This window comes from Diorhabda sublineata, chromosome 9, assembly GCF_026230105.1.
Source record: "Diorhabda sublineata isolate icDioSubl1.1 chromosome 9, icDioSubl1.1, whole genome shotgun sequence".
Taxonomy (NCBI): domain Eukaryota; kingdom Metazoa; phylum Arthropoda; class Insecta; order Coleoptera; family Chrysomelidae; genus Diorhabda; species Diorhabda sublineata.
In genome coordinates this window covers 1,055,156-1,082,400 of record NC_079482.1, presented here as the reverse complement: position 1 = coordinate 1,082,400, position 27,245 = coordinate 1,055,156, and the positions used below count along the sequence as shown (strand labels likewise).

At 29.9% G+C, this 27,245-nt stretch overlaps 1 protein-coding gene across 1 annotated transcript in view; it reads left to right on the top strand.

Moving 5' to 3' along the window:
* The first annotated feature begins 10,939 nt into the window (after positions 1-10,939).
* Positions 10,940-27,245, top strand: part of LOC130449136 (uncharacterized) — a 29,588-nt gene continuing 13,282 nt past the window's right edge. Inside the window, exons 1-4 of the mRNA XM_056786828.1 lie at positions 10,940-11,027; positions 11,819-12,086; positions 13,727-13,920; positions 24,371-24,619. Coding sequence (XP_056642806.1) covers positions 11,879-12,086; positions 13,727-13,920; positions 24,371-24,619 — 651 coding nt within the window. The 5' untranslated portion in view covers positions 10,940-11,027; positions 11,819-11,878. The remainder of the gene's footprint in view (positions 11,028-11,818; positions 12,087-13,726; positions 13,921-24,370; positions 24,620-27,245) is intronic.

Below are 27,245 nucleotides of genomic sequence, written 5' to 3'. Positions count from 1 at the left end.
TCTCCAGTGCAGTCCAGATAGACCCAAGGTATTTGGAGAAGACATAGATTGTTTCTTCATTGAATATCATCTTTAAACTCTACGTCTTTTCTAATTAGCAGATCAACAAAGTCTATTCAGACCACCTTCTGTCTTAATAGGTTGTGTAGGGTTCTTCCAGGGTTAGTCTACAGTCATCAAGTGCTTCAGACTTCTCCTGACCTTCACCTAGTAGTTGGTGTTGCGCGACCACGTCTTATTAACTTGTCTAGAGGACAATGTCTCCCTCCTCGGGCTAGAGATTGAGCTTGGGGATTAGCATTTACCTAATTAACCTGGTTATAACTTCCGGAATGGTTGCAGGTAAAATATTGGCTTTTGTCCAGTCCAAACTTTATTTTATTGTTGTGTAAAGCTTGGGGTTGTAGAAGAGCCATGAAATCCGGAAACCACCTGAAGAAATTTTCGAGTGTGTCGCATTGAATTTTTGTTTTGAAAAGTTACAAATGCGAATCGCTTATCTCGGGGAGAGAGGCACTTCGGAGCTCCCTGCGGGACACGCCGACTCGACTAGTGAGTAATAGCCGTTGCCACTAGGGTAAGAGACTGCTGTCTGCTCTTCCGCCGCCACGTCCGTTGGCCCCTAACCCCAACAATTTATCTTCTCGGGAGCCTTATCCGCCACCCCCGAACGCTCAACTGCCGGCACTCTCAATATTTCTATCGCATCACTCACAGAACAAAGATTTATTATCATAATTTGTAAGACGTAACTTCGTCTCTTTGCCGGTGATGAATGATGTCACAAAATGAGGAAAGGAAAATGAACAACATTATTCACGGAGAAAATTTTCAAGTCGGCATATTGCACTTTCAAAAAAAAAATATCCCGTACGACAGTTTTTCGTGGAGGTTTTTCTTTGTTTCGTGGTTTGAAAAGATTTGAGTCGAAATAAATGCGGAAGCAATAGAATTATCATATAATACAGATTGTCTTCTGGAAGTTTATAAAAGAAATTTTCTTCTCTTCCGAACCAAACACTTCATATTTTTTTGGTTTTAAAAGCCGATTATTATCAAAGTTTTTGTTTTTTGTGAAAAATGAGGTTATTAGAAAAAATACAAGTTTCAAATTCAATCAACTAATCCCTTCAGTAGACTTTCAGGACGAAAATAAATCATTTACGGTCGTAATCAACATTCGAAAACACTTTGATTCCTTATTGTTCGAGGTAAACTCATAATTGTATTTGATAAATAGAAAATTTTGCGTTAAAATTAACGAAGATATAGCAGGGCCTTACCATATCAATGGTGGAGTACCGCAAGGTTCAGTTTTATCACCGTTGTTCAATCCATATTTACTTTTAACCTAATTTGAATGAATTAAATTCAAAGAACCCCTATATTGATCAAATAGATACATAAAATGCCAATTTTTGAACAAGTAGACTTGAAAAGCCAATTTTTGGTGAAAATTCAATTTTAAGAACCCCGATTTTTATCAAATAGATACATAAAATACCAATTTTTGAACAAGTAGACTTGGAAATCCAATTTTTGGTAAAAATTCAATTCAAAATACTCCTATTTTGATCAAATAGATACACAAAATACCAATTTTTGAGCAAGTAGACTTGAAAAGCCAATTTTTAATGAAAATTCAATTCAAAGAACCCCGATTTTGATTAAATAGATCCATAAAATGCCAATTTTTGAACAAGTAAACTTGAAAATCCAATTTTTGGTAAAAAGGTAAAAATTCAATTCAAAATACCCCTATTTTGATCAAATAGATACATAAAATACCAATTTTTGAGCAAGTAGACTTAAAAAGCCAATTTTTAATGAAAATTCAATTCAAAGAACCCCGATTTTGATTAAATAGATCCATAAAATGCCAATTTTTGAATAGACTTGAAAAGCCAATTTTTAGTGAAAATTCAATTCTAAGAACCCCAATTGTGATTAAATAAATCCATAAAATGCCAATTTTTGAACAAATAGACTTGAAAAGCCAATTTTTAGTGAAAATTCAATTCAAAAAACCCCGATTTTGATTAAATAGATCCATAAAATGCCAATTTATGAACATGTAGACTTGAAAAGCCAATTTTTGGTGAAAATTCAAGTTAAAATAAGCGAAGGTATAGCAGGGCCTTACCACATCAATGCTCTAGTACCGCAAGGATCAATTTTATCACTTTTGTTATATCCCTTTTTACTTTTAACTTAATATTACCTAAGCTGATGCCTAATTCTTCGGCCATATCGCTTACAGTACAACATCGGTCTTCCAAAATCAGTTTTTCTACAGCGTTTTCGTTCTTATCGCTGTTATTTTAAAACAACTTTGCTACTTTTTCTCTGTTTTTTCGGGCACCATTCGCACATTTGAATCTTGAACATGGTACGTCATTATCTTTCATGGATAAAAAGTGAGGTTACGCGGTCCCGGTTGTTTTCTACGCTATCTAACAGAGCAGTTTATACAAAAATTACAACTACCCTCGTATGAAATGAAAACCGAAAAGATGCGATGACGTTTGAATGTCTCTAACGCATCATTTTGTTAAGATAAATAAAATCTCGAAAGTGAAATGTATGAGGTTAGAGATTTACCAAAAATTATAGGTTTTATGAGTTTTACTTATACCGAACGGCGTTCGATATAAATTTTCCTTTATTCTGGTTGTGTCATACGAAATGGGGCAGTTTCCCCGATACCTAATGGTTATTGCTTCTCTCCAACGGACATATTGCTTTCCATCTACTGCAACGTGTGCTGGCCATTCATCACTGAATATACCTACAGCTGCACCGATATTCCGCGGTTCCCTTTCGAATACTTTCCTTTCGTTTTTCCGGAAAATGCAATAAGAATCACCTTGCGATTCCAATGATATACAATATGAAACTGTAATTCGGTAACAATTCATATACGGGATGTCTCAATTTAACGATGCGACTCTATCGTTTGTTTCAATTGATTATCAGAGATGGCGGTAGTTACGTGTTATTTGAAAGGTCTCAGTTCGACCAATATAAAAGCTGAACTGGATTTTGCTCTGGATAAGACTATTCCTTAGATATCGATAGTGAAATATTGGGTAGCAGACTTTAAACGGGACGAAAACCAGCATCGCAGTGGTCGACCAAATGGGAAGAGGATTTTTTTTGAAAACGCGTCTAAAAGAGTCAATTTTTGATTGAATTGAACCGAAGAAAACTAATTTTTGACAAAATTATATAAAAAGCCATTTTTCGATCAAACCAAATTCATATCAACCGATTTTTAAACAAATGATACTTAGCAAACTATTTTATAACAAAAATGAATTTAGAAAAACAAACTTTTAAAGAAATTAAATTTAAGAAACCTTTTTTGACCGCATGGAAATCGAAAAGTGAATTTTTTTTTCAAATTAGACGTAGAAATCCAATTTTACATGACGTTGTATTCAAAGAAGCCAATTTTCTATGAAATAAAACAGTAAAAACCAAATGTTACTGAGTGGAACCAATTTTTGTTAACACCAAAATTGAAAAGCCGTTTTGTACAAAGCAATTTTTTAAAAATTCATCCTTAAAAAACCATTTTACGACCAAAATGAACAAAAAATAACAAACTTTCTATATAGGGTCCATTTATAACCAAATTGAATGCCAATTTTTGAACAAATAGACTTAAAAACCAATTTTTGATAAGAAAAATTGAAAAAAATCCAAATTTTGATTAAATTGAGTCGCAGAATGACAATTTTTGAACAAATAGGTTTAAAAAGCTAATTTTTGATGAAATGTAAAGTGAAAAATTCAATTTAGTGACAAAATTATAATTATAAAGCCAATTTTTGGAAAAAATTCAATTCAAAGAGCCCCATTTTTGATCAAATTGAACCACAGATTGCCAATTTTTGAATGTTATTCGGAAAAGTCCATTTTTTGATAAAAATATAACTATAGAACCAATTTTTGAACCACAGAAACCCAATTTTTCAACAAATAGACTTGAAAAACCGATTTTTGGTAGAAAATTCGATTGAAAGAACCCCAATTTTGATTAAATTGAATCGCAGAATGAAAATTTTTTAATAAATAGGCTTAAAAAGATCATTTTTGACGAAATATGTATCGAAAGCCAATTTTTGTTAATTATTCAATTTTTATCAAATTTTTATCAAATTGTAACGCCAATTTTTGAATTTGATTCGGAAAAGCTCATTTTTTTCAAAAATTATTATCATAAAACCAATTTTTTAACCACAGAATCCCAATTTTGGAGCAAATAGACTTGAAAAGCTAATTTTTGGTAAAAATTCAATTCAAAATTTTTGAACGAATTTTTTATTCGAAAAAGTCCATTTTGTGACACAATTACAATAGTAAAACCAATTTTTGAATCACAGAATCCAGGAAAGTAAAAGGGTCCTTTTATAAGCAAATTAAACGCCAACTTTGAACAAATAGTCTTGAAGAGCCAATTTTTGGTAGTAATTCAATTCAAAATTCTCAATTTTGATCAAATAGAACCATGGAATGTCAATTTTTAAACGAATGTGTGACGAAAAATTCCATTTTGTGACAAAATTACAATGATAAAACCAATTTTTGAACCACAAGTACCCAATTTTTGAACAAATAAACTTAGTAAGCCAATTTTTGAACAAATAGTCTTGAAAAGCCAATTTTTGGTAGAAATTCAATCCAAAGAACCCCAATTTTGATCGAATAGAACCACAGAATGTCAATTTTTGAACGAATTTTATTCGAAAAAGTCTATTTTGTGACACAATTACAATGATAAAAACAATTTTTCAAGCACAGATACCCAATTTTTGAACAAATAGACTTGAAAAGCCAATTTTTGAACAAATAGTCTAGAAAAGCCAATTTTTGGTAAAAATTCAATCCAAAACCCCCAATTTTGATAAAATAGAATGCCAATTTTTGAACGAAGTTTATTCGAAAAAGTCCATTTTGTGACACAATTACAATAGTAAGACCAATTTTTGAATCACAGAATCCAGGAAAGTAAAAGGGTCCTTTTATAAGCAAATTAAACGCCAACTTTGAACAAATAGTCTTGAAGAGCCAATTTTTGGTAGTAATTCAATTCAAAATTCTCAATTTTGATCAAATAGAACCATGGAATGTCAATTTTTAAACGAATGTTTGACGAAAAATTCCATTTTGTGACAAAATTACAATGATAAAACCAATTTTTGAAACACAGATACCCAACAAATAGACTTGAAAATCCAATTTTTGAACAAATATACTTGAAAAACCCATTTTTGGTATTTATTATATATAATTTTATTCAAAGAACTCCAATTTTGATCAAATTGAGTCGCAAAAAGACAATTTTTGAATAAATAGGCTTCAAGCGGTATTGAACGATCGTCGACTGAAAGTGCACGATGTATTAGACATAGTAGGCATTTCAAAAAGTGAAATACATCGCATATTAACTGAAAATTTGGTAATGAGAAAACTGTACACAAGATACAAAAACAAAAAATGTTTCCATCGGGTGAACCGGATGAAACGTAGCTCCACGTGGATCTTCACACCCGAATCAAAAGAACAACCAAAACAATGGATTGAACTAGGTAGAACCGGCTCCAAAGAAGACAAAGACTGTTCCATCTGTAATCCAGGTCATGGTGTTGGTTTTTTTGGGATAATATCCATTAATCTTGGAAAAGGAAAAACTATTTTATTTATTCGCGAAGAAATAAAGCAAAAACGGCCGTTGCAAGATATGGTAAGGTTTAGAAATGTATGGTAATTGTAATTTAAGGTCGATTGGATTGATAAGTATAATGATTGTCCATTAAAACCAAAATCTGTGTATATAAATCAAACCCTTATAAATTTATTCATAGTAACATTAATCTTTTCCGTTATTAAAAACGAGAAATCATAAATAAACTTCCATTTTACAAACGGAACGGCAACAAACTATAAAATAAAAATACGTTGCCGAATTTAAATTTACAGTCATCCTCGGATAGTGTTAAGGAATTATACGCTCCGGCGGGTAAATGAGACGTGTCTACGTACATACATATACATGTCATCTAGACAGATATAAATAGGGAAGATGAACGGTTTCTTTTAGGCACTCGCTTACATTCGCCGTTTCTCAAGCATTACAAGCGTGAGGGTGATTTTTCACAGTCCGAGAAAGACTCGGGTGGAAAGCCAAGACGTACGGCCTGCCTCATCGCTCTCAAATTCTGTCGGCCCCATCTTTTTACTTCTTTTAGTACAGGCGATAACAACATTTTATCGAATTTTTATATCAAATATAGTTCAACGAAAAAAACGGGAAACAATCAATTTTCCCCTAAAGATTCTTGAACAAATATTAATTTTTGGGGGTGTTATTTGTGTTTTATCTGTATCTAATGGGGATTTTTCTAAGCTCAGAATCGCATTTGTAGAGCTCGTGCAATGTTACTCGAATATAAAATCCGATGTTCCTCGTCATTTTTTCTGTGTACTCGTTCCAACTTTTCCTCGCACTTTATCCGAAATTTAATAGATCAAATCTAAGAGTGATATAATTTTCACGTTTTCTTGAATATTGTTAAACATTATATCGTCTCTCAAACATTGTTTCTTCGTCGCAAATTCTATATTAGTTTGAGTATAATTTTCGAAATTTTCGCATCTTCAATACTTTCTCGTTAACCCTCGTATCAAAAATCAGGAGCTTGTGATGGAATAAAAGCTTCTTCTCGTTCAATTTTGATCAAATTCAACCACAGAATGCCGATTTTTGAACGAATGTTTGACGAAAAATTTCATTTTGTGACAAAATTACAAAGATACAACCAATTTTTCAACCACTGATACCCAATTTTTGAACAAATAGACTTAATAAGCCAATTTTTGATCAAATAGTCTTGATAAGCCAATTTTTGGTAAAAATTCAATCCAAATCCCCCAATTTTGATAAAATAGAACCACAGAATACCAATTTTTGAAAGAATTTTATTCGAAAAAGTCCATTTTATGACACAATTACAATTATAAAACCAATTTTTGAACCACAGATACCCAATTTTTGAACAAATAGACTTAATAAGCCAATTTTTGATCAAATAGTCTTGATAAGCCAATTTTTGGTAAAAATTCAATCCAAAACCCCCAATTTTGATCGAATAGAACCACAGAATGCCAATTTTTGAACGAATTGTATTCGAAAAAGTCCATTTTGTGACACAATTACAATTATAAAACCAATTTTTGAACCACAGGTACCCAATTTTTGAACAAATAGACTTAATAGGCCAGTTTTTGAACAAATAGTCTTGATAAGCCAATTTTTGGTAAAAATTCAATCCAAATCTCCCAATTTAGATAAAATAGAACCACAGAATACCAATTTTTGAACGAATTTTATTCGAAAAAGTCCATTTTGTGACACAATTACAATTATAAAACCAATTTTTGAACCACAGGTACCCAATTTTTGAACAAATAGACTTAATAGGCCAGTTTTTGAACAAATAGTCTTGATAAGCCAATTTTTGGTAAAAATTCAATCCAAATCTCCCAATTTAGATAAAATAGAACCACAGAATACCAATTTTTGAACGAATTTTATTCGAAAAAGTCCATTTTGTGACACAATTACAATTATAAAACCAATTTTTGAACCACAGGTACCCAATTTTTGAACAAATAGACTTGAAAAGCCAATTGTTGGTAAAAATTCAATTCAAAAACCCCAATTTTGATCGAATAGAACCACAAAATGCCAATTTTTGAACGAATTTTATTCGAAAAAAAACCATTTTGTGACACAATTACAATTATAAAACCAATTTTTGACCCACAGATACCCAATTTTTGAACAAATAGACTTGAAAAGCCAATTGTTGGTAAAAATTCAATTCAAAAACCCCAATTTTGATCGAATAGAACCACAAAATACCAATTTTTGAACGAATTTTATTCGAAAAAAAACCATTTTGTGACACAATTACAATTATAAAACCAATTTTTGAACCACAGGTACCCAGTTTTTGAACAAATAGACTTAATAACCCAATTTTTGATCAAATAGTCTTGATAAGCCAATTTTTGATAAAAATCCAATTTTTCAACAAATAGACTCCAAAAACCAATTTTTGGTAGAAAATTCGATTCAAATAAACCCAATTTTGATCCATAAGAACGAATATAAAATCCGATGTTCCTCGTCCTTTTTTCTGGGTACTCGTTCCAACTTTTTCTCGCACTTTATCCGAAATTTAATAGATCAAATCTAGAAGTGATATTCTACATTAGTTTGAACATAATTTTCGAAATTTCCGCATCTTCAATACTTTCTCGTTAACCCTCGTATCAAAAATCAGGAACTTGTGATAGAATGAAAGCTTCTTCTCGTTGTATAAGAGGCCGATTCTGTGCGTGCGTATGCAAATCGCGTAGTTGATAAAATGCAGATCGAAATTTTTGCGGGCTATCAACTATAATCATGATGTCAGGCTCACGCCCGACAGACATGTAAACCAGACAGTTAACTGACAGCCTGACTGCGCCGTACGGACAACTGACAGGAACAACTTGCTCGATATATATATATATATATATATATATATATATATACATATGTATTCAGCTGAAGCCGCAACGCAACACGCCACAAGGATGAATATTAGAATGGATCAGACGATGGGAGAAAATTTATTAAACGCACCTGCTTCACCCTACTACTATCTCTGCGGAACTATTAATGATCAACTATAATATATATGTTTGTTTTTGCCGAAGTCTTATGAAAATAAATTGATGATAAATTAATATTAAATAGATATGGGGGCTTTAGGGATAAATCCTATTTAACATCTACATAATTAACTTGTTGATTAGCTCTGTATTATACTTAATATATATAATCTCTTATAAATAAATAATAAAATACTTAGTATTCGAGAACTCATTGAATTAGTAGCGCCATCTTCAAGTTAACAACACAACTAAAATATAATCCAAAATAATTTATGTTAATATAATTAATATGAAGTGATATTTATAAAAACTGTTTATTGTTTCTATATTTTCACAAAGTATATAGTTCTTAATATAATATTAAATGAATGATTAATAAAATATTTCAGTTGACATTAATATAATGAGTAGCGCCATCTCACAAAAAATAGCATAACCTATATATTTTATAAGCGTCAAAATAAGCAGATTTCTACCGCGATACCATCTAAAAATGGTAATATTTATGTTTATCGTTTCATATATTTTCCCAATTTATTACAAAATCTTTGAAATATATAGTGTATAATATAATATTCGAGAGACGTTTAATAAAATATTACAGTTTACATAAATAGAATGTGTTACGCCATCTTAAAGACAGTAGCATAAGCTGTACCTAATATATCCGTCAAAATAAGCAGATTTCTTTCTGGATATCATTTGAAGAAAATGAAATTTATGTTAATCGTTTCATATATTTTCACAATTTTTCCAAAATCTTTGAAATATATGATGTTTAATATAATATTTGATAAACGATTAATAAAATATTTCAGTTGACATAAGTATAATGTGCAGCGCCCTATTACAAACAATAGCATAAGTCTCAAAATAAGCAGATATTTTACTCGTTACAAAATGATATTAATAAAAACTATTCATCGTTCCAAATATTTTCTCTGTTATACAAAAAATATTTGAAATATATAATGAGTAATGTAATATCCATTGACATAAAATAATTTTAGTTTAAATGAATAAAATATGCAGCGCCATCTTTGAGATAGTTCTATAATATCTATTACATTTTGTCAGAATTGTATTAGCGAAAACTGCAAATATTCTCAACAGGTTATAAAACTTTAATGTATTTATAGCCTGGTCAATTTTCGCAAATTTATAGAGTGGCAAGAAAAAAGTTGTAACAGAAAATTTTTGCAATAATGAGTAGTTATTAGTTCATATCATTTCTATATATATATAGGAGGGAGAAGTTAATTGCAAATATCAGAAAAATTCCAACTTAATTATATATAATGATGAAGTAGTCGATTTATAAGGTGGAATTATATTTATATCAATCACTTGGTATCCCTGCTTCAACTCCAAATGGTTTTTGTTTTTCGCCTATACGAAAATACTAAGATTTTTTTGATTATTTTTTCAATAAAGTAGTTCGTTATTATAAAATTTTCAACTATAAAAACGATATATTCAATAAATTTTAAAAAATTCAAGATGGCGTTCATTTCCCTTAATGTAGTAAACAGATTTGATAATAATGTTTTTATTTCCGCCAGGTTATTAATATTTTTTATTTTTCCAACAAATTGCGACTGGCCTATTTATTTTTAATATATAAAAAATAAATAGAAGAAATCTGCAGCGCTATCTTTGAAATAATTATACTACTTCAAACAAAGAGAATCGTATTACAGGAAACTGCGAATGTCTCATCTCAGTACTATTAAATCTGGATAGATGGCGGCTAAAGCATTTTGTCACGTTTAATAACAAAAAGAATTTAATAATTTCAGACAATTCTCTACATAAAAATTCAAAACTCAATATGTTCTTTCGAATTAATTATACAATCAGGATTTTAAAAGTGTTATAGTAGTTCAACTGGATTATTGTTGAATTAAAATTATTGGGAAAACTTCCGTGAATAATTATTTCATAGATGGCGCTAACAGCCCCATTCGATTCATTTTAATTCTATACAGATTACAAAATTTCTGGTGATTCTTAATTTCATTATATTTTGTTTTAACACGATAAAAACGATATAATTTAATAATTTGTGGCTAAATATATAGAATGATAACAGTATCTACATATATAAGTCTATTCGAAAGTTATGTAATCATATGAAAGATGGCGCTAGCATCTCCTTTTGTATCTTTTAGATTATAAATTCTTATGGAATGTTTGATTTTTATCAAATATCAGTTGATTATTGAATTTATTGATATGAATATTATATTTTGTAAAAAAGAGGTAAAAACAATGGAAGGAAACAACCACCATTATCTGTAAGTATGTGTCAGTTAGTAGTTACGTAATTTTATGTAGGATGGCGCTACTACCTTTTTTGTTTGTTTTTGTCTTTGAATTCTAAGTTTTATTTTCTATATTATGAATACTGTGATAATTAAATTTCTCTAAATATCCATTAAACGATGTATCAATAGTATTTATTCAATGATAAACAAAATATTACAACTGTCATTTTCTGTATATTATAAAGTAATCTGCTTATTTCGACATACGTCAGTTAGAGGTTATGTAGCTTTCTAGAAGATGACGCTACAAACATTTATTTATTTTTTGAAATACTGAGAATTGTGTCTAGACTAGAAATTGTTTAGTAACTTGTAATTTTTTTGTGCGTTTACGGAATAGAATAATTGTTTTCTACTCATAACGATTCATACGAATTATTTTAATATGAACTTTGTTACCAGGTTATCTTATATGCATTATAATATATAATTTCAGATAAGACAATTAGTAATAATGTTAAATCTTACTTTGTATTATATGAAGTACTATACAAATTTGTGTAGTACTACATATAATTGTATAGTTTTTTTAAATATGTACTGATAACGATCGATGTGTGTTCCATATACTTTATTAAAAATTATCATTCGAGTGGAATTTAGCGAAGGTTTTTATTGAATATTCTCGTTTCCCACAATTAATTGAAAATGTGGACAATTAGGTCCGAAGGTTATTCTTATTTTATCTCTAACCATTCAAGTATGCAAAGCGAAATAATCTCATACTTCTGATTTATAAAAAAAAACTTATTCGGATTTAGATAAATGAAATTTATAAGGAAGATTTGAATCGCGACAGTGTGTGAGCAGCACGTCGCACAATGGCGAAAAAAAACAGACAAAAAAAATATCAAAACAGCAACGGGGGGCACATCGAAGATAGTAGTAACTTAATATTCGATCCTATGTCGGTGACTTGGTTGGAAAAATACGATAAAATAGTTTCTAGAATATGGAATAAAGTACCAACTAGCGTTGGGAAGGTTATAGCGACAGTTGCTACTTTTTTAGTTGGAATATCAATAAATGGTAAGTACGAATCTTTGTTCGGAACAAAAAAAAATTGACATCATTCAATTTTGTGAACAAAAATTATATTATAAACTATTGTTGATACTTTAAAACGCGTATTCTCATATAGAAACGTTTTAAAATAACATCGTTGCCAAATTTATCTTTTTTCTTAGTCTATAGGGAAATTAAGTTTCTTATTTAGCCTCCTACAAATAAAGAATCGTAAAAAAACTCACGTTTTTGTTATTATTATATCAGGTATCATTTTAGTCGAGATTTTAAACGTTTTCAATGCGATTTTTTCCCTTACGTTCCTTGCGAAAGCTTGTATTTTATGTATATGTCTAGTTAGAGACTTCTTCAATCTTTCGATTGATTTATCACCTTTTAAAAATCACAATTTTATTTTCTTGATGTGTAGGGGGGTCAGTGTAAAGCTAAAACCAAATTTGCGGGGTCGCCATCTTTGTCCCACGGCCGCCATCTTGAAAATAGGGGTTGAAATGGTTTTTACGATATATCTCTTAAACTATTTATTTGATAAGAAAATTTTGTTAACATTTTTTGTTGCAAATTAAATTCTCTACAACTTTGGTCAAGTAACTTTTTGTCGTAAAACTATAAACAAAAAAGTTATGTATATATATATATATAATAAAAATAATTAATTAATAATTAATCATTAATAATATTGCAAAATTTGTATGATAACAACAAAATAAAAAAAAAATAAAAATAATAACTGATGACATATTATTAGTACACACGTATAATACAGGTGTAGTTAAAAGTACTGAAAAATGGTACTCACTTCGGAGCGCTGTAAAACCTTAGCTATTGACTTAATGAAAAAATGATGCAAATAAAAGTTGTTCCTCAAAAAACGATCTACAAAAATGGTCAGATATCATTTTATCGTAAAATGATAAAAAAAAGTTACATCGAAAAATTTTTTTCTGAAATTTCTGAAGATTTTCGCTTATAACTTTTTTGTTTATAGTTTTACGACAAAAAGTTACTGGAGCAAAGTTGTAGAGAATTCAATTTGCAACAAAAAGTGTTGACAAATTTTTTTTATCGAATAAATAGTTTAAGAGATATATCGTAAAAACCATTTCAACCACTATTTTCAAGATGGCGGCCGTGGGACAACGGTGGCGACCCCACAAACTTGGTTTTAGCTTTACACTGACCCCCCTACACATCAAAAAAATTAAAAAACAACCTAAAATGTAACTCTTCGAAATATTCCTACCAGACAGTCTGCGATAAACAGTGGCGTGGCTTAGTGAGATTCAAATAGTCTGGGGTGTCAAATCTCATACACATGTCTCGCATTTTTAATCTGATTGTTTTAACTTAGCATTAACTATAATAATTTAGTTCATAGATGTAGTAAACTGAGTCAGGATTTTTCTTATACAAATTCTAATGAAATGCTACGAAACTTCTGCTTGCCAGGGGAATTTCTACCGGTTTTTTTTTCTATGTAAACTACAATAATGAAAATTATTATTTAGTTCTAGTTTGGAATTGATCTAATTTATTTTCTGTACCGTAACTAGAGCTTGAAACAAGTTCGTAAACTAATTTAATGAACCCCTAAAGATTGTACCTGGAACTTTGCATTAAGATGTTTTATTTTTTTATTTTAGGCGACTGGGTAAATTTGTTCGTACATCTTAGGAAACAACTAGGTTATGCCACTGGTCGATCTCTAAGCGAGACTTCGATAATGTGGAATAGTATTTCTATAGAAAATCTGAGATTAACAAACTTTTCCTTTTATTTTATTTCGTCTTGCGTTGTTTCTTACACGATGTATTTTGGAGTCGGAGGATTTCTACACGTAAGTTACAACAAAAATCATCAAATCAATCATTAATTTATACGAGAACCACTCTGTATATTTTCGTAGTTATTACATCTTTCAAACCTTTTCACAAGAAAAAATTTCTTGGGGTTGATATTTGTGTCTCGGATCTCTAGTTTCAATATCTAGTCTGTCTTGATAAGAATCGAAGATTATTTTGTGTAATGGATGACATTTTCTATGTATACACCATCATTACACCATTACTACACCATTACTACACCAATACTACACCATTACTACACCAATACTCACGATATTACACGCGCGTTTCGATAACCAAGTTAACGTCTTCAGAGACTGGTGGTTTCGGTTCCAGAAATTGTATACACGTCATTTATTTTTGCCGAGAGGGTTGAAAAAATAAATAATGCAATACGACAATACCTCCAGTAATTTTTTTAAAAATGTGTTGAAATTATGAGTCACTCGAGACAAAACTAAAAACGACCCAGAGAAACTATTTCCGGAATTTTAAGCCTACTTATAGAGGGCGAATTTGTAAATATAGAAAAACTCAATAGTTCGGTAATTAAATCATTTGCACGAAAGTTCTTTCAAACAATATCAAATTTATAAAAATCGGTTAAACAGAACCGGACTTACAAACATTTTTTCGTAGTAGGATTCCCACTCTCCCCTACATCTTATTTGGAGAGATAGACTGAAACTTGTGGAATGAAAAATACGCTAAATTTATAGAAAAAATCGATTAAATTATAAAAAATACTATTTAATCGAGTATATGTTAAAAAATTTTGTTTTTTAATTTCATATTATTAAATATTTTAACGACGGCGTTTTTTAGTTGTCCACCCCGTATATAAACTAATATTAAATAATGTAAATGATCGTTTCTTACATTCTACAATAGATTGAATTATTAATTTAGCTAAATGGGGAACCTAGATTTATAATATTTGAAAAAAAATCATAATATCTATAAGATATGAAATAACGCCCTCTAGCATCCCCGTTCCTTATTAAATTTCTTAGAATTTATATATTTTGTATTAATGGACGAAAGTTCTTTCAAACAATATCAAGTTTATAAAAATCGATTAAACAGAACCGGACTTACAGACATTTTTTCGTAGTAGGATTCCCACTCTCCCCTACGTCTTATTTGAAGAGATAGACTGAAACTTGTGGAATTAAAAATGCGCTGAATTTATAGAAAAAATCGATTAAATTATAAAAAATACTATAGAATCGATTATACGTTAAAAAATTTTGTTTTTTAATTTCATATTTTTAAATATTTTAACGACGGCGTTTTTTAGTTGTCCACCCCGTATATAAACTAATACTAAATAATGTAAATGATCATTTTTTACATTCTACAATAGATTAAATTACCAATTTAGCTAAATGGGGTAGCTACATTTATAATATTTGAATAGAAATCATAATATCTATAAGATATGAAACAACGCCCTCTAGCATCCACGTTCCTTAATAAATTGCTTAGAATTTATATATTTTGTATTAATGGACGAAAGTTCTTTCAAACAATATCAAGTTTATAAAAATCGGTTAAACAGAACCGGACTTACAGACATTTTTTCGTAGTAGGATTCCCACTCTCCCCTACGTCTTATTTGAAGAGATAGGCTGAAACTTGTGGAATTAAAAATGCGCTGAATTTATAGAAAAAATCGATTAAATTATAAAAAATACTATAGAATCGAGTATACGTTAAAAAATTTTGTTTTTTAATTTCATATTATTAAATATTTTAACGACGGCGTTTCTTAGTTGTCCACCCCGTATATAAACTAATACTAAATAATGTAAATGATCATTTTTTACATTCTACAATAGATTAAATTACCAATTTAGCTAAATGGGGTAGCTACATTTATAATATTTGAATAGAAATCATAATATCTATAAGATATGAAACAACGCCCTCTAGCATCCACGTTCCTTATTAAATTGCTTAGAATTTATATATTTTGTATTAATGGACGAAAGTTCTTTCAAACAATATCAAGTTTATAAAAATCGGTTAAACAGAACCGGACTTACAGACATTTTTTCGTAGTAGGATTCCCACTCTCCCCTACGTCTTATTTGAAGAGATAGACTGAAACTTGTGGAATGAAAAATACGCTAAATTTATAGAAAAAGTCGATTAAATTATAAAAAATACTATATAATCGAGTATACGTTAAAAAATTTTGTTTTTTAATTTCATATTATTAAATATTTTAACGACGGCGTTTCTTAGTTGTCCACCCCGTATATAAACTAATACTAAATAATGTAAATGATCATTTTTTACATTCTACAATAGATTAAATTACCAATTTAGCTAAATGGGGTAGCTACATTTATAATATTTGAATAGAAATCATAATATCTATAAGATATGAAACAACGCCCTCTAGCATCCACGTTCCTTATTAAATTGCTTAGAATTTATATATTTTGTATTAATGGACGAAAGTTCTTTCAAACAATATCAAGTTTATAAAAATCGGTTAAACAGAACCGGACTTACAGACATTTTTTCGTAGTAGGATTCCCACTCTCCCCTACGTCTTATTTGAAGAGATAGACTGAAACTTGTGGAATGAAAAATACGCTAAATTTATAGAAAAAGTCGATTAAATTATAAAAAATACTATATAATCGAGTATACGTTAAAAAATTTTGTTTTTTAATTTCATATTATTAAATATTTTAACGACGGCGTTTCTTAGTTGTCCACCCCGTATATAAACTAATACTAAATAATGTAAATGATCATTTTTTACATTCTACAATAGATTAAATTACCAATTTAGCTAAATGGGGTAGCTACATTTATAATATTTGAATAGAAATCATAATATCTATAAGATATGAAACAACGCCCTCTAGCATCCACGTTCCTTATTAAATTGCTTAGAATTTATATATTTTGTATTAATGGACGAAAGTTCTTTCAAACAATATCAAGTTTATAAAAATCGGTTAAACAGAACCGGACTTACAGACATTTTTTCGTAGTAGGATTCCCACTCTCCCCTACGTCTTATTTGAAGAGATAGACTGAAACTTGTGGAATGAAAAATACGCTAAATTTATAGAAAAAGTCGATTAAATTATAAAAAATACTATATAATCGAGTATACGTTAAAAAATTTTGTTTTTTAATTTCATATTATTAAATATTTTAACGACGGCGTTTCTTAGTTGTCCACTCCGTATATAAACTAATACTAAATAATGTAAATGATCATTTTTTACATTCTACAATAGATTAAATTACCAATTTAGCTAAATGGGGTAGCTACATTTATAATATTTGAATAGAAATCATAATATCTATAAGATATGAAACAACGCCCTCTAGCATCCACGTTCCTTATTAAATTGCTTAGAATTTATATATTTTGTATTAATGGACGAAAGTTCTTTCAAACAATATCAAGTTTATAAAAATCGGTTAAACAGAACCGGACTTACAGACATTTTTTCGTAGTAGGATTCCCACTCTCCCCTACGTCTTATTTGAAGAGATAGACTGAAACTTGTGGAATGAAAAATACGCTAAATTTATAGAAAAAGTCGATTAAATTATAAAAAATACTATATAATCGAGTATACGTTAAAAAATTTTGTTTTTTAATTTCATATTATTAAATATTTTAACGACGGCGTTTCTTAGTTGTCCACCCCGTATATAAACTAATACTAAATAATGTAAATGATCATTTTTTACATTCTACAATAGATTAAATTACCAATTTAGCTAAATGGGGTAGCTACATTTATAATATTTGAATAGAAATCATAATATCTATAAGATATGAAACAACGCCCTCTAGCATTCACGTCTCTAATAAAATTGCTTAGAATTTATATATTTTGTATTAATGGACGAAAGTTCTTTCAAAAAATATCAAGTTTATAAAAATCGGTTAAACAGAACCGGACTTACAGACATTTTTTCGTAGTAGGATTCCCACTCTCCCCTACGTCTTATTTGAAGAGATAGACTGAAACTTGTGGAATTAAAAATGCGCTGAATTTATAGAAAAAATCGATTAAATTATAAAAAATACTATAGAATCGATTATACGTTAAAAAATTTTGTTTTTTAATTTCATATTTTTAAATATTTTAACGACGGCGTTTTTTAGTTGTCCACCCCGTATATAAACTAATACTAAATAATGTAAATGATCATTTTTTACATTCTACAATAGATTAAATTACCAATTTAGCTAAATGGGGTAGCTACATTTATAATATTTGAATAGAAATCATAATATCTATAAGATATGAAACAACGCCCTCTAGCATCCACGTTCCTTAATAAATTGCTTAGAATTTATATATTTTGTATTAATGGACGAAAGTTCTTTCAAACAATATCAAGTTTATAAAAATCGGTTAAACAGAACCGGACTTACAGACATTTTTTCGTAGTAGGATTCCCACTCTCCCCTACGTCTTATTTGAAGAGATAGGCTGAAACTTGTGGAATTAAAAATGCGCTGAATTTATAGAAAAAATCGATTAAATTATAAAAAATACTATAGAATCGAGTATACGTTAAAAAATTTTGTTTTTTAATTTCATATTATTAAATATTTTAACGACGGCGTTTCTTAGTTGTCCACCCCGTATATAAACTAATACTAAATAATGTAAATGATCATTTTTTACATTCTACAATAGATTAAATTACCAATTTAGCTAAATGGGGTAGCTACATTTATAATATTTGAATAGAAATCATAATATCTATAAGATATGAAACAACGCCCTCTAGCATCCACGTTCCTTATTAAATTGCTTAGAATTTATATATTTTGTATTAATGGACGAAAGTTCTTTCAAACAATATCAAGTTTATAAAAATCGGTTAAACAGAACCGGACTTACAGACATTTTTTCGTAGTAGGATTCCCACTCTCCCCTACGTCTTATTTGAAGAGATAGACTGAAACTTGTGGAATGAAAAATACGCTAAATTTATAGAAAAAGTCGATTAAATTATAAAAAATACTATATAATCGAGTATACGTTAAAAAATTTTGTTTTTTAATTTCATATTATTAAATATTTTAACGACGGCGTTTCTTAGTTGTCCACCCCGTATATAAACTAATACTAAATAATGTAAATGATCATTTTTTACATTCTACAATAGATTAAATTACCAATTTAGCTAAATGGGGTAGCTACATTTATAATATTTGAATAGAAATCATAATATCTATAAGATATGAAACAACGCCCTCTAGCATCCACGTTCCTTATTAAATTGCTTAGAATTTATATATTTTGTATTAATGGACGAAAGTTCTTTCAAACAATATCAAGTTTATAAAAATCGGTTAAACAGAACCGGACTTACAGACATTTTTTCGTAGTAGGATTCCCACTCTCCCCTACGTCTTATTTGAAGAGATAGACTGAAACTTGTGGAATGAAAAATACGCTAAATTTATAGAAAAAGTCGATTAAATTATAAAAAATACTATATAATCGAGTATACGTTAAAAAATTTTGTTTTTTAATTTCATATTATTAAATATTTTAACGACGGCGTTTCTTAGTTGTCCACCCCGTATATAAACTAATACTAAATAATGTAAATGATCATTTTTTACATTCTACAATAGATTAAATTACCAATTTAGCTAAATGGGGTAGCTACATTTATAATATTTGAATAGAAATCATAATATCTATAAGATATGAAACAACGCCCTCTAGCATTCACGTCTCTAATAAAATTGCTTAGAATTTATATATTTTGTATTAATGGACGAAAGTTCTTTCAAAAAATATCAAGTTTATAAAAATCGGTTAAACAGAACCGGACTTACAGACATTTTTTCGTAGTAGGATTCCCACTCTCCCCTACGTCTTATTTGAAGAGATAGACTGAAACTTGTGGAATGAAAAATACGCTAAATTTATAGAAAAAATCGATTAAATTATAAAAAATACTATATAATCGAGTATACGTTGAAAAATTTTGTTTTTTAATTTCATATTATTAAATATTTTAACGACGGCGTTTTTTAGTTGTCCACCCCGTATATAAACTAATATTAAATAATGTAAATGATCGTTTCTTACATTCTACAATAGATTGAATTATTAATTTAGCTAAATGGGGTAGTTATATTTATAATATTTAATTTTTAGATTGTAAATTCCGCGTATAAAAATTGAAAATTGCAAATTTTGAATCTCATTGTATTTATACGTACATACGCGTACCTATGTTATAAAATAGGTCTTAAAACTTTATGATAGACCTTTGTTTGCTCGCTTTCAAGCGACACATGTTTATACTGAATCGTAAAAAAGGTAATTGGCACCCTAGCACTCTATCTTTTTATTTCACCCGTCCGAGTGAAAAATCTGCGTGGAAACGAGTGTATACCCCTAATTTTCGCCACTTCTTCTTTTCTTTTTTGTGTGCATAAACCATTTTTCAATTGGACGATGTTTGTGATACCATGAGAAGGAAATAAAACGCTCATATCCTCAAATTTATACCTACAAAACATTTTCGTTGTATCTCTGCTCATTCTATTTGTACAAAATTGTTTGGAATGTTAAGCGGCGTATATTATTTAGTCAAAAAAAGTACTAGAGTACAGAGTTTAAGTTTAAATTATGAATTATAAGAATTGTTTGTTGCTTATTTGGACAAGAAAATGGCTTCTGGAATGATAATCTTTCAAAAAATAGTTTTTCAAATTTAATTTCGTCGAAAAATGGTGATCTCAAATTTAATTCGGACCAAACATGTCTTCCTCAAATTATATTTAGTTCTAAAGAGTTTTTTCAAATTCAATTTGGACAAAAAATGACTTCTCCAGGGATATTCTTCCTAAAATGGCTGTTGAAACATTAATTTGGACAAAAAATGGCTTCTCGATGAATATTCTTCCTAAAATGGCTGCTGAAACATTAATTTGGACAAAACATGGCTTCTCGATGGATATTCTTCCTAAAATGGCTGCTGAAATATTAATTTGGACAAAAAATGGCTTCTCGATGGATATTCTTCCTAAAATGGCTGCTGAAACATTAATTTGGACAAAACATGGCTTCTCGATGGATATTCTTCCTAAAATGGCTGCTGAAACATTAATTTGGACAAAATATGGCTTCTCGATGGATTTTCTTCCTAAAATGGCTGCTGAAACATTAATTTGGACAAAAAATGGCTTCTCGATGGATATTCTTCCTAAAATGGCTGCTGAAACATTAATTTGGACAAAAAATGGCTTCTCGATGGATTTTCTCCCTAAAATGGCTGCTGAAACATTAATTTGGACAAAAAATGGCTTCTCGATGGATTTTCTTCCTAAAATGGCTGCTGAAACATTAATTTGGACAAAACATGGCTTCTCGATGGATATTCTTCCTAAAATGGCTGCTGAAATATTAATTTGGACAAAAAATGGCTTCTCGATGGATATTCTTCCTAAAATGGCTGCTGAAACATTAATTTGGACAAAAAATGGCTTCTCGATGGATATTCTTCCTAAAATTGCTGCTGAAACATTAATTTGGACAAAAAATGGCTTCTCGATGTATTTTCTTCCTAAAATGGCTGCTGAAACATTAATTTGGACAAAAAATGGCTTCTCGATGGATTTTCTTCCTAAAATGGCTGTTCTATAATCAAATCGGACAGAAAATGGCTTTCTCAAATTGTATGTCATAAAGAGCTCCTTGTCATCAAATTTATCGAGATTGTAGTTAAAAATAAACTTCTATTTACTCCTGTAAGTAAGTAAGTAATAAGTAAGTAATATTCATATTGCTAAGAGAACGAAATTATTAACACTGTCACAATGAAGACCGTACAAATACATTTGTCCCACTCTGTATACATTATCTATGCAGTTACGTCATAAAATTAAAAATTTATTAAAAACTAGGGACGAAATAACTTATATTCGGGCTAGAAGTTTTTAGAAATACCTCGTATATAACTGAAATAATAACTCTGATTCCAATATTTCAAAATCCGTTTTGTTTCATTTTTATTGCATGAAAGTTGCAAACTAAGTACAAAATAATAGAGAAAATTTGAGGTTAGGAATCTGTTTAATTTTACTATTAAAGTTTTTGTTAGTGGCAGCCATGATGTAATGACAAGAGACACGTGACGTACAATATATATGCAATATTTCGATCTTGCAACATAAATTGCTCGACTATTTTTTTTTCGTTTCGTTTTTATATTTTTGTAATAGCTGTAATTATTTACTAATAGGTTGTTGGCCATTTGGAGTTGAAATAAATATTTGAATTTTGGTTTACTCGTTTATATAACACGTTGTTATAATTTTCTAATCGAAATTTCGATACAAATCTCACCTAAGAGAGTGAGAGATTAGATAAAAAGCGTACGTGTAAATTTCACTTATTAATCATAATTATTTTGGATTTTACTATCTAATCTGAACCCCCCATGCATTTGCTTTGTTTATTTACATATTTGAGAGATGATTTCTATGAATATTTAGTTGAATAATTTCCTTTGACAAAGAATGGTTTTTTCAAATATAGTTTGGACATAAATGGCTTCGTAAGCTTTTAATTTGTCTTGAAGAGATTTTTCTAATTTAATTTGGACAAAAAATGGCTTCTGGAATGATACTCTTTCAAAAAACAGCTTTTTCAAATGTAAATCGGACAAAAAATGGCTTCCTCAAATTGTATTATGACATAAGGAACTCCTTGACATTTAATATCGTTAAAAAATGGTGCTTTCAAATTTAATTTGAACAAAAAATGCTTGTCTTGATTCTTTTCTGTCTTAAAGAGCTTTATCCAATTCAATTTGGACGAAAAAGGCTGTTTTAAAATTAATTCGGACAAAAAATGGCTTCTGGAATGATAATCTTTCAAAAAATGGTTTTTCAAATTTAATTTCCTCAAAAAATGATAATCTCAAATTTAATTCGGACCTAACATGTCTTCCTCGAATTATATTTGGTTCTAAACAGCTTTTTCAAATTCAATTTGGACAGAAAATGGCTTCCCCAAATTGTAATGTGTCAGAAAGAACTATTTGACATTTAATTTGGACAAAAAATGGCTTCTGGAATGATAATCTTTCAAAAAATGGTTTTTTAAATTTAATTTCCTCAAAAAATGATGATCTCAAATTTAATTCGGACCTAACATGTCTTCCTCGAATTATATTTGGTTCTAAACAGCTTTTTCAAATTCAATTTGGACAGAAAATGGCTTCCCCAAATTGTAATGTGTCAGAAAGAACTATTTGACATTTAATTTGGACAAAAAATGGCTTCTGGAATGATAATCTTTCAAAAAATGGTTTTTTAAATTTAATTTCCTCAAAAAATGATGATCTCAAATTTAATTCGGACCTAACATGTCTTCCTCGAATTATATTTGGTTCTAAACAGCTTTTTCAAATTCAATTTGGACAGAAAATGGCTTCCCCAAATTGTAATGTGTCAGAAAGAACTATTTGACATTTAATTTGGACAAAAAATGGCTTCTGGAATGATAATCTTTCAAAAAATGGTTTTTTAAATTTAATTTCCTCAAAAAATGATGATCTCAAATTTAATTCGGACCTAACATGTCTTCCTCGAATTATATTTGGTTCTAAACAGCTTTTTCAAATTCAATTTGGACAGAAAATGGCTTCCCCAAATTGTAATGTGTCAGAAAGAACTATTTGACATTTAATTTGGACAAAAAATGGCTTCTGGAATGATAATCTTTCAAAAAATGGTTTTTTAAATTTAATTTCCTCAAAAAATGATGATCTCAAATTTAATTCGGACCTAACATGTCTTCCTCGAATTATATTTGGTTCTAAACAGCTTTTTCAAATTCAATTTGGACAGAAAATGGCTTCCCCAAATTGTAATGTGTCAGAAAGAACTATTTGACATTTAATTTGGACAAAAAATGGCTTCTGGAATGATAATCTTTCAAAAAATGGTTTTTTAAATTTAATTTCCTCAAAAAATGATGATCTCAAATTTAATTCGGACCTAACATGTCTTCCTCGAATTATATTTGGTTCTAAACAGCTTTTTCAAATTCAATTTGGACAGAAAATGGCTTCCCCAAATTGTAATGTGTCAGAAAGAACTATTTGACATTTAATTTGGACAAAAAATGGCTTCTGGAATGATAATCTTTCAAAAAATGGTTTTTTAAATTTAATTTCCTCAAAAAATGATGATCTCAAATTTAATTCGGACCTAACATGTCTTCCTCGAATTATATTTGGTTCTAAGCAGCTTTTTCAAATTCATTTTGGACAAAAAATGGCTTTCCCAAATTGTAATGTGTCAGAAAGAACTCTTTGATATGTAATTTGGACAAAAAATGACTTCTGGGATGATAATCTTTCAAAAAAACGGGTTTCTTGAAGTTTACATTCATATTTTCATATTTATTTCAGTGGTACTATTACGTACGTCAACGAGACCGACCGTACGAATGGAAGTGCCAACCGACGAAATGGTTGAGTCCAGAACTTGAAAGACACGAAATAATATTGGGAACATTCTCATTAACATTAAACATGACTGTATCAGCCATTTTAGCAACTTATATTGCAAACGGCGGTTACTGTACCGTTTATTACCAAATAAGTGACTACGGATGGTTCTGGTTCTTATTACAATTCCCAATCATCTATATCATTTTGGTAAGTGAGAAGAAAAAACAATAATAATGAAATTCCAAACATATTTAGTAATATTCGATGTTTGGTGTTGGTAATATTGTCGCAGTTTTCAAACCTGACTGTCTATTTGGAGTTAACGTCAAACTTTGTTATTATAATGACGTTTCTATGAACTGATCTCGAGTTTTAGGACGTTTCGATTCGAAACATATTTAGTAATATTCGATGTTTGGTGTTGGTAATATTGTCGTAGTTTTCAAACCTGACTGTCTATTTGGAGTTAACGTCAAACTTTGTTATCATAATGACGTTTCTATGAACTTAACTCGAGTCTTAGGACGTTTCGATTCGAAACATATTTAGTAATATTCGATGTTTGGTGTTGGTAATATTGTCGTAGTTTTCAAACCTGACTGTCTATTTGGAGTTAACGTCAAACTTTGTTATCATAATGACGTTTCTATGAACTTAACTCGAGTCTTAGGACGTTTCGATTCGAAACATTTTTAGTAATATTCGATGTTTGGTGTTGGTAATATTGTCGTAGTTTTCAAACCTGACTGTCTATTTGGAGTTAACGTGTTAACGTCAAACTTTGATATTATAATGACGTTTCTATGAACTTAACTCGAGTTTTAGGACGTTTCGATTCGAAACATTTTTAGTAATATTCGATGTTTGGTGTTGGTAATATTGTCGTAGTTTTCAAACCTGACTGTCTATTTGGAGTTAACGTCAAACTTTGTTATCATAATGACGTTTCTATGAACTTAACTCGAGTCTTAGGACGTTTCGATTCGAAACATTTTTAGTAATATTCGATGTTTGGTGTTGGTAATATTGTCGTAGTTTTCAAACCTGACTGTCTATTTGGAGTTAACGTCAAACTTTGTTATCATAATGACGTTTCTATGAACTTAACTCGAGTTTTAGGACGTTTCGATTCGAAACATTTTTAGTAATATTCGATGTTTGGTGTTGGTAATATTGTCGTAGTTTTCAAACCTGACTGTCTATTTGGAGTTAACGTCAAACTTTGTTATTATAATGACGTTTCTATGAACTTAACTCGAGTCTTAGGACGTTTCGATTCGAAACATTTTTAGTAATATTCGATGTTTGGTGTTGGTAATATTGTCGTTGTTTTCAAACCTGACTGTCTATTTGGAGTTAACGTCAAACTTTGTTATTATAATGATGTTTCTATGAACTTAACTCGAGTCTTAGGACGTTTCGATTCGAAACATTTTTAGTAATATTCGATGTTTGGTGTTGGTAATATTGTCGTAGTTTTCAAACCTGACTGTCTATTTGGAGTTAACGTGTTAACGTCAAACTTTGTTATTATAATGACGTTTCTATGAACTGAACTCGAGTTTTAGGACGTTTCGATTCGAAACATATTTAGTAATATTCGATGTTTGGTGTTGGTAATATTGTCGTAGTTTTCAAACCTGACTGTCTATTTGGAGTTAACGTCAAACTTTGTTATTATAATGACGTTTCTATGAACTTAACTCGAGTCTTAGGACGTTTCGATTCGAAACATTTTTAGTAATATTCGATGTTTGGTGTTGGTAATATTGTCGTTGTTTTCAAACCTGACTGTCTATTTGGAGTTAACGTCAAACTTTGTTATTATAATGATGTTTCTGTGAACTGAACTCGAGTTTTAGGACGTTTCGATTCGAAACATATTTAGTAATATTCGATGTTTGGTGTTGGTAATATTGTCGTAGTTTTCAAACCTGACTGTCTATTTGGAGTTAACGTCAAACTTTGTTATTATAATGACGTTTCTGTGAACTGAACTCGAGTTTTAGGACGTTTTCTATGAATGTTAACGGGTTTCAGAATGTGCTGCATATTTTCTTCACGCTTAATGAATCTTTCATTCCATTTATTGCCCTATAAATCAGCGAATTTAATAGTAGAAATTTCCGAATCACCTAGTATAGTCATTAAACTATAACTAAATCTACTACCCAGCCGGGTAGGTAATTTACCTGGGCATATCTTGTATTAAAGGGTCCGTAAAAGAGGTTAATACCCATGGGCGAGTTCGCTACGGACTTTTTTACGTTTAAGAGGTTACACTAATTTTTACGAGAATATCGTGCGACAGTCGTAAAAACGAGGTAAGTTCTTTTTAATATTAGATATGTTGCAAGTATATTTTTAAAAGCGACGATAGCCGAACGAGATAACCGCATAAAATGCGCTTCTTTTTCATATCCAGACCGACTTTATGAGTCGTAAAAGTAACGCTAAACTTATAAAACTATCGATCTAAATACAGATCGTCCGTTCCAACCGTCAACAACAATCTCTGGGGTTTACTTTAAACACGTTTAAATTCGTTTGTCGAAGTTTCAATTAACGCAATTTCTAAGAGATGGCGCGCGCGGACTCTTCCTTTTCAATAGCTCTTCTAAGTACACGATTTTACACCGTCGGTGTAGTTTCGTTCGTTAGCGAGTGCAGACACGGAAGAATTCGATTCAAGGGACTCGGAAGTGTGGATGAAACCTCTTCAAGAATTGTCAAACGAAGAAGAATTTGAAGAGGATCATCCACTAGAATTGAATTGAAGATATACTAAACGAAATTGACCGCAAATCAAACACAGAAGAAGGGAATATGTGAT